At 41.2% G+C, this 14,759-nt stretch overlaps 1 protein-coding gene across 2 annotated transcripts; it reads left to right on the top strand.

Annotated features, from left to right (window-relative positions):
• The first annotated feature begins 230 nt into the window (after positions 1 to 230).
• Positions 231 to 13,978, top strand: ATMIN (ATM interactor). Of its 2 annotated transcripts, none has more exons than XM_065848179.2 (4): positions 231 to 477; positions 5,760 to 5,885; positions 6,836 to 7,035; positions 7,974 to 13,978. In XM_065848179.2, the coding sequence occupies exons 1-4, from the start codon at positions 250 to 252 to the stop codon at positions 9,802 to 9,804; spliced, it is 2,385 nt and encodes a 794-aa protein (XP_065704251.1). In that variant the 5' UTR covers positions 231 to 249; the 3' UTR covers positions 9,805 to 13,978. The 2 variants fall into 2 exon arrangements, with proteins under 2 accessions (XP_065704251.1, XP_071670283.1); XM_071814182.1 differs by lacking the exon at positions 231 to 477 and adding an exon at positions 555 to 664.
• The last annotated feature ends 781 nt before the right edge of the window (positions 13,979 to 14,759 follow it).

The raw sequence follows: 14,759 nt of genomic DNA, 5'->3' as shown, positions 1-14,759 counted from the left end.
GACATTCTATGATTCTATAAGCTCCGTGTGCTGTCTACACCGTTATTGTTCATTTTTCCCTGAAATCGTTCACCCCTCCCCGTCCCGCTCGCTGAGGCGGCCGCTCCGGCGCTTCCCCTCCCCTCCCAGCACCCGCGACGTCGACGTAGGGGGGCGTGGCCGCGCCAGGCGCCTGCTGAATATTCAACAACGGCCCTGCCTATTGGCGGCCGCTCCCGGAAGTGGGGGGGCCGAGCAGCTGACAGCAACATGGCGGCGGCAGCAGCCGGGCGGCGTGGCGGGGGGTTGGGGCGGCCCCCGGCGCCCGCCCCTGTGCCCGTGGGGGACCTGCCGCCCGCCGGCGAGTTGGTGCGGCCCACGGTGACAGAGCTGTCCCAAGTGCGGACCAACATCCTGTGCACGGTGCCCGGCTGCGGCAAGGTGCTGCCCAACAGCCCGGCCCTCAACATGCACCTCAGCAAGGCCCACCCGCTCCAGGTACCGCCTCGAGCCCGTCGCGCGGTCAGCCCGGGCCGGGCGCCTCCCTCCCGCTCCGCCCCGCGCGCTGGGGGGCTCCGTGACGGGGAGCTCCGGGCCGAAGCCACCGGGGGTCCTACGGGAGCTCCGGCCTCGCCCCCGCCCCTGCGAGGCGTCGCCCCGAGCCGCGGGCCGCCGGCTGCGGCGGGTGAGGGGACCCGCTCCCGCTCGGAAAGGCTCGGGGGCTGGGGACCGGCCGGGGGGGCGGCGGCGTTTGGCTTTACTGGGCTTTGGTTTGGGGAGCATCGCGAGACCGGGGTAGGGGGTTGTTCCACGTGGGGATAACGACACGTTTCTCCTCGTCTCTTATTTAAATATCCCCCACGCGAAAAGCCTGTGCCGGCGTATGTGTAAATACACGAGTGAGTGTGCGCAGCCCGAGCAGTCCTCTTGGGAATTCCACTACCATTGCTTACAGAAAATAACCGATTTTGTACCGGGATTAAACGTAACTAGAGCAGTTTAAAGTTCTTTGGTGCTCAGCGTCTGTTATCTCACTTGCTTATCACTTGTTTCGCAGCAGGAGGACTCTGTACCCCTGCTTGTGAGGTGCTGTACAAAAATGCTGCATCTCCTACTCTTAGCAGTTGGCAAACCATCATAATCCGAACCCTGAGTGCTGTTATGCTGGGGGTTTTGTTTGTTTTTTAAAAGTGTCTGAGCCAAAAAAAGCTCTAGGTGGATGCCATTTTGGAAACAAGCCCTCATTACCATAGTGCTCTGGGAAAACGCAGCGTGTTCTGGGGAGGAGGAGAGCCATGGCTCGGCAAGCGTGGATTTGAGCGTGGGCCTTTCAGAAAGATACCCTGTTCTCAAAATCATAATGCCAAGTGTGTAAGGACAAGTCCTATTCCTGGAAATAGGAGCATTCAGAGCTGCATTCTGAAAGTGCAGCCCCAGTGGGCAAACAATAAACATAGTTGTTTTGTGAAATGGCTAATTGCAGAATAAAGTGTGTGTTACAGATGGTCATTGATGATGAACAAAAGCAAATAGTTTCAAGCATCTCCCATCTCTGATTGTTTTATTTCATTTCCTAGTATGCACGAAAAGATTTTGTGGGTGTTATGTGTTATATCTCACCTCTGTGTGTGAGTGGAGGTACAACAGAAGTTAAAAATGTTCATTTGGATTCAGCAGACGGTTATTTTGGTTGTGAGCTTGTACGCTGAGGATATGCAGCAGCCAGCGAGGACTGCGGCTGGTGGGTTCTGTAACCCGTGTTTGGGCTGTGATGGGTGAGGAAATGCTGCTTTCTCACCAGTTGCCTAGATAGCTGTTAACTATTGGTGCCTTGTAGAATTTTAACATATTTCTCACTCATAATTACTAAATTTTGTGATAAATACTGGAACATGGATGGATGCAGGTTTTCAGGAACATTTGACATATTCCAAGGGCATTGTAGTTGAGAGAAAAATGTTATTGAGGCTAATTTTTCTGTACTATGTTTTAGATAAAGTATCTTCAGTATTATGTATGGCTCAACAAAGCATCTTGAATGAAAGGATAAAGATGTGAAGGTAAAAAGATATATATCTAGGTGTGTGTTACTCTGTCTCTCCAGAAAGAGATGGACTCAGACTAACATTTTCATACTAGTATTTCCTTTTAAGAGATAACCGATTGTGCAGACAAAAATCATTTTGTAGATTGCATTTGTTAGTGAAACATGAGGAATTAGTGAAGAGGCAGCTTTCTAAATGAGACGGTAAGAAGCTACTGGGAAAGGAGAGAACATAGTGCTGAAGAGAAGGGAGGTTAACTTGGTTAATTTTGATTAATAAAAGTTGCACTAGTAGGATCTTTTGATACTAGAAACTATGAGGTCTTGTTGCTGCAGAGAAAGCACATGTACATAGGAAAGCAAAATTTCCCTGTGAAAACAGAGTCAAGTGCAGTAGTACCAGGTTAGAATCTTGTGAAGTGATAACAATTTGATCAGTCCTGGTTTGTAGCAGAAATAACACTTGCAAAAGCTATTTGGTCATATGTGTATGAGCACTTAGGGTAATGCTGCTGTGAGAAGGGCAGCCCTAAAATATGTCAGAAGGATATTCTGTCACTGCAGTAGGGTAGAAATCTGATTTAAATAAGCTAAAATGAAAGCAGAAGAGGTGTAGAAAAGGGCTTCTAAGGGGGATGAATGGCAAGGGTGTCTGACAAAGGGACATTAAAAGAATTTGTCTTGTTTGGCCAAACGAAAGAAGATATGATGAAGTGCTGATATACAAATGTTCATTTTCTGGCTCCTTAGTTTAACTAAGCCAATAAAAAATGAGAACAGTGGATGCAAACTGGCACTGAATATATTAGGCTTGGGTTTTTTTAAAATTCTTTGGTCTCTCTATTGTTTTATGGGGAGAAGGGGAAGAGGAAGACTTCTGTGTAGCTGAAAAATGAAGCTAGAGGAGTTCATGTAAAGGAAAGGATTCTGTGGATTCCTGTGATAGCAGCAGGGCTGTGGTCAGTGCTGAACTGGAAAGGGTAGGTTACCCACATGCAAATATTACACTACAATGATAGTTTTCATAATAAGAATAAAGGCATTTCTCTCCATGCTGCTTAGTTAAGAAATGCATGATCTTCTGCTGGGGAAAAAAAAAAAAAAAGTGTTTTAAATAGTTGGCTACAGTCTACAGTAACTTATTGTTTTAAATTAATCCTTTGGAGTAAGCCTTGCTGTTTCAGGAAAGCAAGACGTCACTAAGTTCACCTTGACTAAATCTGTAGCCAGGGTTGTTACTTTCCATTTTCTATGTTGTTGCCACAAACCCTGTCCAGTGCCAGATTCCTCACAACACAAGTGTCTGCGTTGTGTGAAGTTAATTGAACAAATATCTAACGATAATTGTGGTGGGTGGCTACTGCAGAAATATGGGAAGTAAAATCAGACATACAAGGAAAGAACTTGTGAGAACATCTGAAATGTGACTGGCCAGACGGGTTTTTAAGATATCAAATTAATCATTTAGAGCCTGGAAGACTTTGAAGAGGGTCAAAACAAGATTACTGTCTGGATAGGGTTACTTATATGTGTAGAGTATCTTTCAACTTGTCACAACAAATTTGTTGTGATTTGTGCCTTGAAAATCTATGTTGCAGCTGTTTAAAAAAGCATTTTACTCATGTTTATATAGCATTTAAACACTTGGTGTTATTCTATACCTTTAGTAGTTAAGTAGTTTTAAATAACCTGACTATGGTTTACCTCCTAAGTGCCTGAACATATTTCCCATATTACCATGTATTTCGTTGGGTTGTGACAGTAAATATAACACACTTAGAATAACTTCTTTCTTAGAAAAAGTAACTCAAATTGTCGCTTACTAAGCATATTGATTTTTCTGCAGTGGGAGAGACCAACCATAGTTTTGACTTAAAGGCAAATCTTTTTTTCTCCTGAAGACTTGGAGACTGGCATCTGGTCAAAGTGTTTCTGGGTAAACTCAGGGTTAAAAAGTGTAACTGGGGGTAGTTGGGCTGGAACAACCGGATTTCTTTGGGTCATGTTCCTGTTGGGTGACTCTCAGAAGCAGAAGAATAATCACAGTAGTTATTCAGCAGAGATAAACCAGGCCTGTTTATGAATCATTTGTCCATGGGGAAAACTGCTGTACCTAGAGATGCTTAGAAGGTTAAAACATTACATGAAAACTCCCTTTTTGGAGAATTACCCCAGTGTTTTGTGATGAAATGGCAGCTGATAAGTTTGGTCAAGAGGCTCCAAACTTCACTTCTTTGAGTATGGTGTGTTACGAACAAAAATGAACTTGTGGCCATGTCAGCAGGTAGCAGTGTTGAGTGTGTGGAAATACAATTGAAACGTTGCTTGAAGGGAATACGTTTTACAAAAGTATCTTAGATTGAGAGACGATTTGAGGAAAACCCAAATCGTTTAAGTGTCTCACTCATCTGCTTCACGATATTGCTGATGTGTGGATGAAATGAGCAGTTCAAAAGCTCAGAACACGGAAGGTTGTGACTAACTGTAGGTAGGTAAGAATTGGAGGTGTGAGCAGGGAACCCCTTTGTTAAGGTACATATTTTCTGTTTGCTTCACATGGGATGATTTGTGCTTTGTGGATTCTTTATGTTTGGTCTAACTTGTATAAACACAAAGCAGCTGGAGATCTGCCCAGGGAAGGTAGCTAGGGAGTGACTGCTGTAAAATCAACATTCTGCCACTTACTGTGCTCACTGTCACTGTGCTCATGCTACAGAAAATCAGGTGCAGAGCTCAAACAGGGCACGCTCTGGTGATTCTCCCCTGAATAATTATCTTGGGATGCCATCGTGGACTGCTGTCACTGGCTCTGAGGACTTGGTTGGCCTCCTACTTGGTATCCGCTTGTAAGGGCACTCACGTCTAGTCTGAGCATCAGATTTTAATAGTTCACGTTTAATTTTTTGCTTAGACACAGTTGCCTGGTGTTTCCACTGAGACTCTTTCAGATAGGATGTGCCTAGAGGGACAGGTCTTGTCTGGTTTCCATGGTTGTGTCCTCAGTAGAAATAGATTCTATGTGGTTGAACAATCTGGAAAATCCCACTAGGGTGTGTGTTTTAATACGTATTTTTTAGGTCCTTTTTGAGCATGTTCTGTTACTTCTGTTGTGTATGTGTGATGGTCACTGAAGGCAGATCACATGAAAGCGCAGGTATAGCAACCATTTAATGTTTGGAGGTTCAGAATTAGCATACCAGTTGTTATCTTCATAGGCTTAAGTGAGATGTGGTTTATGATCTGAATTAAGTGGCAGAGTGTACTTGGCGTTTTTCATTTTATTACAAGTAAACTCTAAATCATGCCAGTGGAATTCCAGCGTCAGGGCAGTGTTATGTTACACAGTGTGTGGCTAATTTTAATGGAGCTTCGAGTAGGCTGTGCTGCTAACAAGTAAAACCACATTGAATTGGCAGTGTAGTGCAGTATCTGTGGGGAAAGCTTTTGGCTCAAATAACACAAAAGGTGGTTATAATTGACTGGGGGCAGCGCGTAAAAGTACGGTAACACTGCTCTATAGAGCTTGTTGTGATTTCACTTGGTAGTTTTGATGGTATATTTGCAACGTAGTGTCACATAGGTGGAAAATTCCATTTGAACTTTCAAATCACTTGGGAAAGTGTCTTCAACTCATCGGGGTGTGTAAACTCTGTGAGCTGAAGTTGATTTGTATTCAGTGTTGGCTTTAATATGCAAACCTGTAGAATTGTCAACTTCTCAATTGGTTCTTTTTCAGGATGGAAAACTTAATGCGCCAACAAGGAAAGGTTTGAAAACTTCACAGAAATTCTACTGCTGTCCTATTGAAGGCTGTCCTAGAGGACCAAACAGACCATTTTCTCAGTTTTCTCTTGTAAAACAGGTATTCCTATTTCCTAGAGTATTATTTTCATACTGATTTGGTCCTGGCTGTCTCTGCTCCAAAGAGTGTGCACTTTTACATTCAGATACGAGCAAAGCTCCCCAACTTATATCCAGAAGTTGGAGAATTGTATGCAGAAACCCCACATGGCCATATGGTTAATGAATTTGCATGTTGATATTAGAGGACTCAAACCTTTTGCTCAGGCAGATGCCAGTATGTTCTGCTAAACTAGAAGACAGCCCCCTCCACAAATCAAAAAGATGGAGAACGATCGAAGCGGGGGAGGGAAAAAGATCACAGTAGCAACTAACAAAGGTTTAAAATATGGCTGATGCTTTTAAACTACTTTTGAAGTGGTCAAGAGTTAAGAGTTTTTATCTACTTTAGTATCAAAATGCATTTGTTTGCCTGTTGAAGCAAACATGTAAGCCTTGTTTCTGCATAAGTGAGTAAAAAAGCACTCTTCTGCTGTTGGTTACCTCTGATAACCTGGGGAGACCATGGGAGTTGAGTGGCTGGCACTTAGAAAAGGAAAAATTCTGGTGTTTGCTCTGAAGTTGACCTGTTTGACTTGAGGCCATTTACTCAGTTGTAGATCTTGAGGAGTGTGCACGTGTTGCAACGTATACTTACTATGCTCTTTGGCAAGGTTTATCTATAGATTTATTAATGTCCATAGGAAACCTCCAATAGTGTTAGGACACCTGAATGTTTAACTGTCTTTTAAGATGCATGTAGCACAAACAGATTTGCAAACTTTAAATTCTTTCTGTTGATTTCTTTAAGCTTTTAACTTATTCTAATGAGACTTTTCAAAGAGATTTAATTTTACTCTTCTGTGCTATTTAACAACTAAAAAAATGCAAATATTAATGTCTCCCCTAAACTTGATTTCTTTTTTTTATCTTAGCTAAAGGCTGATGTTTACTTTTCATTGTGTATTCTAGCACTTTATGAAAATGCATGCTGAAAAGAAGCACAAATGTGATAAGTGTAGTAACTCCTATGGTACAGAATGGTATTTGAAACGGCACATAGAGGTCTGTGGCAAGACTTTCCAGTGTACTTGTGGGTGCCCTTATGCCAGCAGAACAGCATTACTGTCTCATATTTACAGAACTGGCCACGAAATTCCTGCAGAACACAGGTAAAAGTGAACAGTTAAGTAATGATCATCACCAAGTCCTCTGTCTCGCATGTACTGGCTTTTTGTCTCCTTTCTGTTGATTATGTTGGAAATAGGCTCACGTTGTTTTAGCTATAAAGCAGTTTGCAGTTTCTTTGTTCTGTTGCTTTTAGTAGTTCCTGTTTTGCTGGAGGCAATGATGATTGTCTAATCAATAAGATCAAGTTTCCCCACATATAAAACAGAAAGTACTGTCAGTGTGATAGTACTGGTGACCCTGCCTTGCATGGCATAAATGCTTCTGGCTCTTGTTGCTTTTACAGTACTCTGACAGTAGAGATGACTCAGAAATGTTTACAGCTGATAACTGTGGTGTGGATTGAAGTTCAATGTCTTTTCTTTTATAGGTCAGTCATCTTTGTGAGTATTAGTGGATTTTTTTTAAATGCCTATATATGCATTTTTAGATTTATAGTTGTCTTAAGGTGTACATCTATTTCATAAAGGGTAATGTGTTTCCTGAGGCCTATCCTGTCTTGGAGATGCAAAACTTAATTTTGAAGCAGTGCTAATTGTATCTTCAGTTTCTATGAGAGACCTTTACCTGAACACTAATTTTGACCTTCAATGCTCAATCTGAGTTAGCAGCAAAGTAACAAATTAAACATCTTCAAATCGGAGTCCTTAGTGTACAAAGGGGAAGAAGCCATCTAAAATTCTACCTACATTTAGAAATAGGTCTCCATGAAAGAGGTAGCCTTTTTTTTAAAATTAGGAATGAAATTTTACAAAACTGAAGTTCGTGGAGTCTTTTTATGTTTTAATCGGGATTAGTTGTCTTCTCATATCCAACCTCATCTGTGACTTCAGTTTCTGTTTTCAATGCAATGACTCAAAACAATGGAAAGCAGATGTTTTGTGCTTGAAAGGAGTGTAAATTATTAATCTCATGTTTACAGGGATCCTCCTAGTAAGAAAAGAAAAATGGAAAGCTCCGTCCATAATCAGCAGTTGGCAGAGAAAGCAAACGAACCATTCATCAATACACACAACAATAATCCTGGCACTCAGGAACTGGAGTCCTCGGAAGTGAAACTAGTGGCCTCTCTTGAAGGTTCCCGCAGTTCTAACTTCACGAACCAAATGCAGCCAAAATGTACACCCAAGATGCTTTTACCAAAGCCCAAGATGGCTTTGGTTAAACTTCCAGTGATGCAGCTGGCTCCCCTGCCTGTGTATGTATCTGCAACAGACTCTGCTGTCAAACCTGCTGTAGTAGCTGTTGATAATCACGGTTCAGTTGTAAGTACTGTTCATTTATTGCCTCAATCTATAGGAATTCTGATTCCAGCACTGGAGGCAGAAACACTTGTATTTAAAGATAGTATGCCTGTTTCAAAGGTGACAAATTCTGGTGATCATGAACCAGTAAGTACTGGGGTACAAGTTGACTTGGATAAAGTTGCATCAAATAACACGAGGCAAGAGCTGGGCAATGTTTGTCCCAAGAATAAAATTTCTTCAATAAATATACAGACTGACCTATCTTGTATTTCACAGAACTTTGTACCGGCTGCAGCCTGGACTCCCAATTCTTCTGTATCCTCTTGCTCTCAGACGGATCTGTCGTTCAGTTCACAGGTTTCGTTACCCATCAGTGTACAAACACAGACGCTGCTGCCTGCTTCCAAACTAACTTCATCCATAGCTGCTCAGACTGATGCATTTAGTCAGGTTTGTTTCCCAACATGTGGCGTTTCTAGAGAGACTCAAACCAGTAGGACACAGGACTCGCTGGATGGCAGAGTGCAGATGGACCAGGCTGTGATGTGCTCGGACATCTTTGACAATGTTCATCCGTCATATAATGTTTCTACTCACATTGAACTTCCAGAAAACAGCTTAATGCCTGCAAATATAGATCAAACCTTGCTGCAAAGGAGTAATTGCAAGAGCCTGAGTCAAGATACGGTGAAGTCTGAATCCCTTATCAGCTTCAATACACAGACTAACATACTTCCACCTCAAAATACAACAGATAATCAAACCCAGACAATGGACCTACTAAGTGATCTGGAAAACATCTTTTCAGGAAATATGTCTGGCCAGACACTGGATAATCGCGGCCTTTTGTCTCAGACAAGTTCTAATGCTGATACACATCTGCCATCTGGTCCATCACAGAACACAGGAATAGACTTTGACATTGAAGAGTTCTTTTCAGCATCCAATATCCAAACTCAGACTGAAGAGAGTGAGCTTGGTACCCTGAACTCTGAGCCAGTTTTGGAGTCACTGGACATTGAAACTCAGACTGATTTCTTATTTTCAGACAGTGCCACTCAATCGTATAGCTGCCGAGGAAATTCTAACTTCTTAGGTTTGGAGATGTTTGATACACAGACACAGACAGACTTGAATTTCTTCTTGGACAGTAATACCCATCTGCCTTTAGGAAGTATTCTGAAGCAGTCTAGTTTCTCCATGAGTACTGACTCATCTGATACGGAAACCCAGACAGAAGTGTATCCGACTACTAAAAATATACCTACTCAGAACATGGAAAGCAAAGTCCAGCTCAGTAGTGCTGAAACACAGACTATGGATAGCTGCTTCGAGAATCTGGGGAGTCTGTTCCTCACCAGCAACGAGACGCAGACAGCAATGGATGACTTTCTTTTGGCTGACTTGGCCTGGAATACAATGGAGTCCCAATTCAGCTCAGTAGAAACACAGACCTGTGAAGAGCTGTGCTCCTTGTTCCAGAGCTCTGCCAAGCCCAGCCATTGAGCACTACGGAACAGAACTCTTTCCTGTGCTTTGAAATTAAGTTATTGGGGTGGGAGAGGCAAATTGACCAAGATATCCGCTTTGCATCATTGAATGTAGTTGTGAGCAGTTGGCCCAAGAGGCTTCTCATGCTGAAGGTCCTGTTGCGTATGTAACATTACATAAGCTAAGTGTCTGTAAATGGGGGGAGGACTGTAACTTGTTAATGTACATTTGAACCTTGAAAAATATTATGTGGTGCCTATGTTTTTTCCTCAAACTTCTTCAGAAAGCTGATGCTGCTTTCATTTAAGTGGAAGAACTTACAAAGTGGTTCTGTGTATATCTCTGTTCCTGGCTTATGTATAAGGTTCCAATGTGCTGGACCAAAACTCTGACCTGTCCAACTCAGATGCTTCCCTGAACTTACGGGGAGGATTCTATTAGTGTAAGCTACTTCTGTTTACTTTTTTTAGTAGCTTGTATTTGAAATCCGACATAAACATAATAAGCTGTATTGTCTTCTTTTACTTTATGCCTTCGCAGCTCTTTCTCCTGAATAAGTGGGTATTTTTCAAATACCTGTCCAACACTAGATATAGACTCTTGGAATTGTTGAATATATTTATAATTTAAAATATGTAGACAGTAGTACTTTTTTTTTTTTTTCCTGAGTGGCACTGATGCCCTTTGAAGGGTAGGAAAAGAACTTGGAATACATAATTATAGGGAAAATTAGTATATCATCCTTTTAGCTAGTGTAATAAATGGGACTACCATTTTTAGAGTCTTCAGGAGGGATTTGCTTAAATTATTTCTGACTGTAAGATGCAAATGTTACAATGTGTGTGCCTCAAAGACTGGAATAATTTCTTCTTGCTGAAGTTCTCTTAGCTCTATTAAGATGAAAGTTGAGAAATGTTACAGTGGTTTATACCTCTATTACCTTAATAGAAACCTTTAGAAATGGGAAGTTAAATTCTCTGAAACACTCACGTAGAGTCCTGTTTTTGGACTTTGTGCTTCCAAAAACAGTTGGAATCCCAGAAACCTGGTCAGAACAGCTGTAACTTGCTTTTGCACATTGATCTGCAGGCCTCAGTTCCTGCAGATTTTAGAGAGGTTTTCTGAGTATAGTGAAATTCAAACAAACTGATTTTTCAGAGAAAAAACGTTTCATCTTACCCCTTATACCATTGTTTGCAGTATTTTTCATTGGTAAGAAAAAAAAATTAAGCCAGTTGTGAATGTATGTTGGAATTTGGCCTTAACTCATTTTTATCTCTTACTATAATACCTGTAAAATGTAGGCCTCTGCTTTTGTCCCAAGCAGGTTTAGTTTCTGTTACCTTAAATGAAAAGAAACCTCTGTGTCAAATTCCTGGGCCTGTCATGGGCTTTACTCCTCCATTGTGAGAGGTGTCGGCTGCCTGTTTACTGGATGGCTCATCACCAATGTACATTCAAGCCTTAGTTTTTGAAGACTCACTATGCTTTGTGCTTCATATCCTCAACTCAGATGTGGGAGTTCAGTTACTCATCCATTGCAGCCAGCTTGTGTTCTTGAAAATGAGCAACACTTTTAATTTTGTCTCTTCCTACTGCTCTTTAAATTGCCATAGTTAACACACAGATGTGGTAAGCATCTCTGCTTTTACTTTGACCCTGAAACCACAGCTGTGTTGCCTGTTTAAGTTTTAGGCATTTCTGGGTGCGAGTTCAGATGCTTCTAGTCTTTGGCTGAAGAAACTGCAGAAAGGAATCAAGCAGTTTTCCCAGGGAATACAGTAATTTGGCTTTGGGGAGAGTCTACACCCAGGTTTCACAATGTCTAGAGTTCTGATCTTAAAGCTGGGATGTATTCAAAAAGGAAGGCATCACTTGTGATTCTGTTTCATCTGAAGATACGAATGAACCTTATTTACCTACGTACTTTGAAACTGAGAATTAAGATAAATGACAAAATTAGGTTAATGTATTCTAGCACAGTATTTTTCTAGTAATGTTGCATCTTCAGGTTGATACAAAAAATCAAATGAAACATATCAAATCTGGGACATGCATTCTGTGAGAACATAAACACGAACGAGCTGAAAGATGAGAGGTCTGTCTTGTTGCCTTCGTGTTTGTCACAATGCTAAAAGTTTGTATGACAGTAGATGTATGTTTCTGCTACTTTTGGCTTTATTTGCATCTACTTCTGCTATTGTGCTTGTAAATGCTTCTTTCTGTTTTTAGGTATGGAGGGAATCATACTCCCAGTCTAGAGAAACTGATAGGTTAAAGTCAGAGTTTACTTACACTATGTATTCTTAGCTATGCAAAGCTGTTTGTGTCTAGAAGTTTTTTCTTCCAAAGGATACAAAATCTTACAAAATTTATATATACTGTAGCTGTAAATGAAACAGCTGTAACTCAAGCCTTGGGAGACCTTGTCTAGTTATGAACAATTCAATCAGTGTCTGTAACTTAATGTAGGAAACTAACACTTGTTACAAATTCTTATTCCAAGGCACACACAGAGTCATTTTTTCTGTTGAAAACAAAAGGCTGCATTTCCCTGTTAGTCATGTGTACCTTGATTGTGTAGAGCAACAGAACAAAGAAAGATAACTGCCTTGCACTGCTGTGAATCCTTATCCTGCCAACACATGCTTATGTGCTTAGTCAGATCTGAATCGAGTTTCTGTGAGGTTGGGTAAAGATGTACATGTTGGCAGGCTTTGGATCTTACAGTATCAGGGGTTTTTCACTAGCATTTCACAGATAAGTTGATAGGACTAACAAAATATGTCCTGGATCAACAGAAGGTGCTCAACTTGCAAGAGAATATCTGTTACTGAAATGACGACTCAGAGGTGAACCAAATGTACCTGCCTTTATCATAAAGGTTGTACAGCTTCTTTTGCTTTAATCTATTTCTGATGTATTGTTTTTTAAAAATATTATCTTAATGTACAGTTCACTGTTCCAAATACATCCACACCAAAATGTTAACATTCTGGGCCTTGTTAGCTTTGTCATTCACGCTTGGTTTAAGGTGCTGCTGTGCTTGTGTTCCTAATAGAACAGGCCCGCTGTGAACAGACTTCGCGCCATCACTTTGTGTGAACACTATGAGGACATGGTTGTTTAGCCATAGCAAGCTCCAATGCATGGTGCAAATGTCTATTTTCTGTTCCTTTTGTTGTTTTTAAACTGTTGATGTGAATTTAACTGTGTGCTAGAAGGGTGTGCTGCTTAGAGCACTACTGGATTTTCTCATTTAAAATGCCATTGCTATGCAATGAACAGAACCAAGGACTACACCGTTCCGTGCTGCGTTGCCTTGCAGTCAGGTTGAGGGTATATTTGTATTTGCGTGCGTGACTCTTCCGCTTCACCGAAAATGAAATCAGACAGCCTGAAACAGTGGAACCTCCTGAAGTAAAATAACAGAAGTCTTTTGCTTCTGATTCTCTTTCATGTCTTGGCTTTACAGCAGTATCTTCAGCGTAACTAGCAATGAATATAATAGATGACCCATGATGATGTAAACTGTACAACCTCCGTTTCACAACAACTTGTGCTTTATGTGCCTGCTCCAGGCACCGCATGCAGAGCTGGATTGACAGAACTGCTGCCTACAGGTACTTGCAGGCACATCTGCGATAAAGCTAGATATGGAAGATAGCCATATATTTTTCAGCTTACAGAATTCCAACACCTGACTATGATCTCATTTAAACTTGTAACTATTTGGAATGGATGAGTAATAAATCTCATGGCTGAGTGTTTCCCAAAGCATGTGTGAGTTAATAAGGCTGAGAAATGTCCTTAAAATATTTTTCTTCCCATCGCTGGTGGGATCTCGATCAGGTGGACAACTTTAGTTTTCAAAGGATGTCCGTGTTTAATTCTTGCTATTTAAGCCAGTAAACTTGCAATGAGCAGCATTCATTTCTTAGACCTACTTTACAAGTGACAATCCCAAAGAAGGAATGTTGTCCTAGTAATTGTGAAACTTTTAAGTATATTAATGCATGCAGAGAAAAACTTGTGCCAAAATGCTGTTTCATATTTCCCTCTGTTGGAAACTGAAGTGTTACACAAAGCTATTAGTAAGTTATTCACAAGTATTGAAATGTTTTGTTCACAAATGAAGCACTTAGTCCTGTAAATTATACATATTTTGGAATAAAGCTAACTTCAATCAGTTTTGCCTTTTGTTTTAATGACTTTACACTCCTGCCTCCAGAAGCATGGCTGGGGTAGTCAGTGCCTATTAGCAAGTACTCCCCATTGCTCCTTAATGTCTTACCTTTTGAAAACTGGGTGTCTTTTGCATTGGTAGAGATTCTGTAATTTAAAACTACCTTACAAAGTCAGTCCTTGATCTCTAAGGGCTGCAAAAGTTTTCCTGTGTAGTCCTGCTTCTTGGTGAATCCTTAGGGAGTTCAAACTTGCAACACAAATGTAATGGGAATGTCAAGATGCCACATTTCATAAACATGAACAAATCCATGTGAGAGCTTCTCCACTGTGACCCTGTGCCCAGGCTTCACGTGGAATCTGCTGCGTTTAGCCAGGGCCAGCTTCCTCTGCCCAGCAGCATCCAGGCCCCACTAGTGATGCTCCGTCTCAAGCCTCTCAGCAGCATGTCCACAATTTAATCTTTAATTACCTTGTGTGCACGATGGAACACCTCTGCAGCTTCAGCTCACCGCCAGATGCCTTTTTTCCACAACAGACTCTCAGGACAGAAGGATTACTTTGCATTCTTCCTTACCATCCACTCCTCTAATTTTCAGGATCTCTCTAATCATGAGTAACATCAAGTAGAAATTCAGTTGTGTTATGATGATTAGTTTTCAAAATATCCCACTATAAAATTAGTCCTCTCTAACAGCTTATTTTGCAATATTTTATAACTGAGAATAATTTTCACAACTATGAATATTAAAAGCTGGAGTAGATTGGAGTATGGATCATGCTTT

The sequence above is a fragment of the Patagioenas fasciata genome, chromosome 13, assembly GCF_037038585.1.
Source record: "Patagioenas fasciata isolate bPatFas1 chromosome 13, bPatFas1.hap1, whole genome shotgun sequence".
Classification (NCBI taxonomy): Eukaryota; Metazoa; Chordata; class Aves; order Columbiformes; family Columbidae; genus Patagioenas; species Patagioenas fasciata.
The sequence above is the reverse complement of the archived record's forward strand: the minus strand, read 5'-3'. Positions and strand labels throughout refer to the sequence as shown.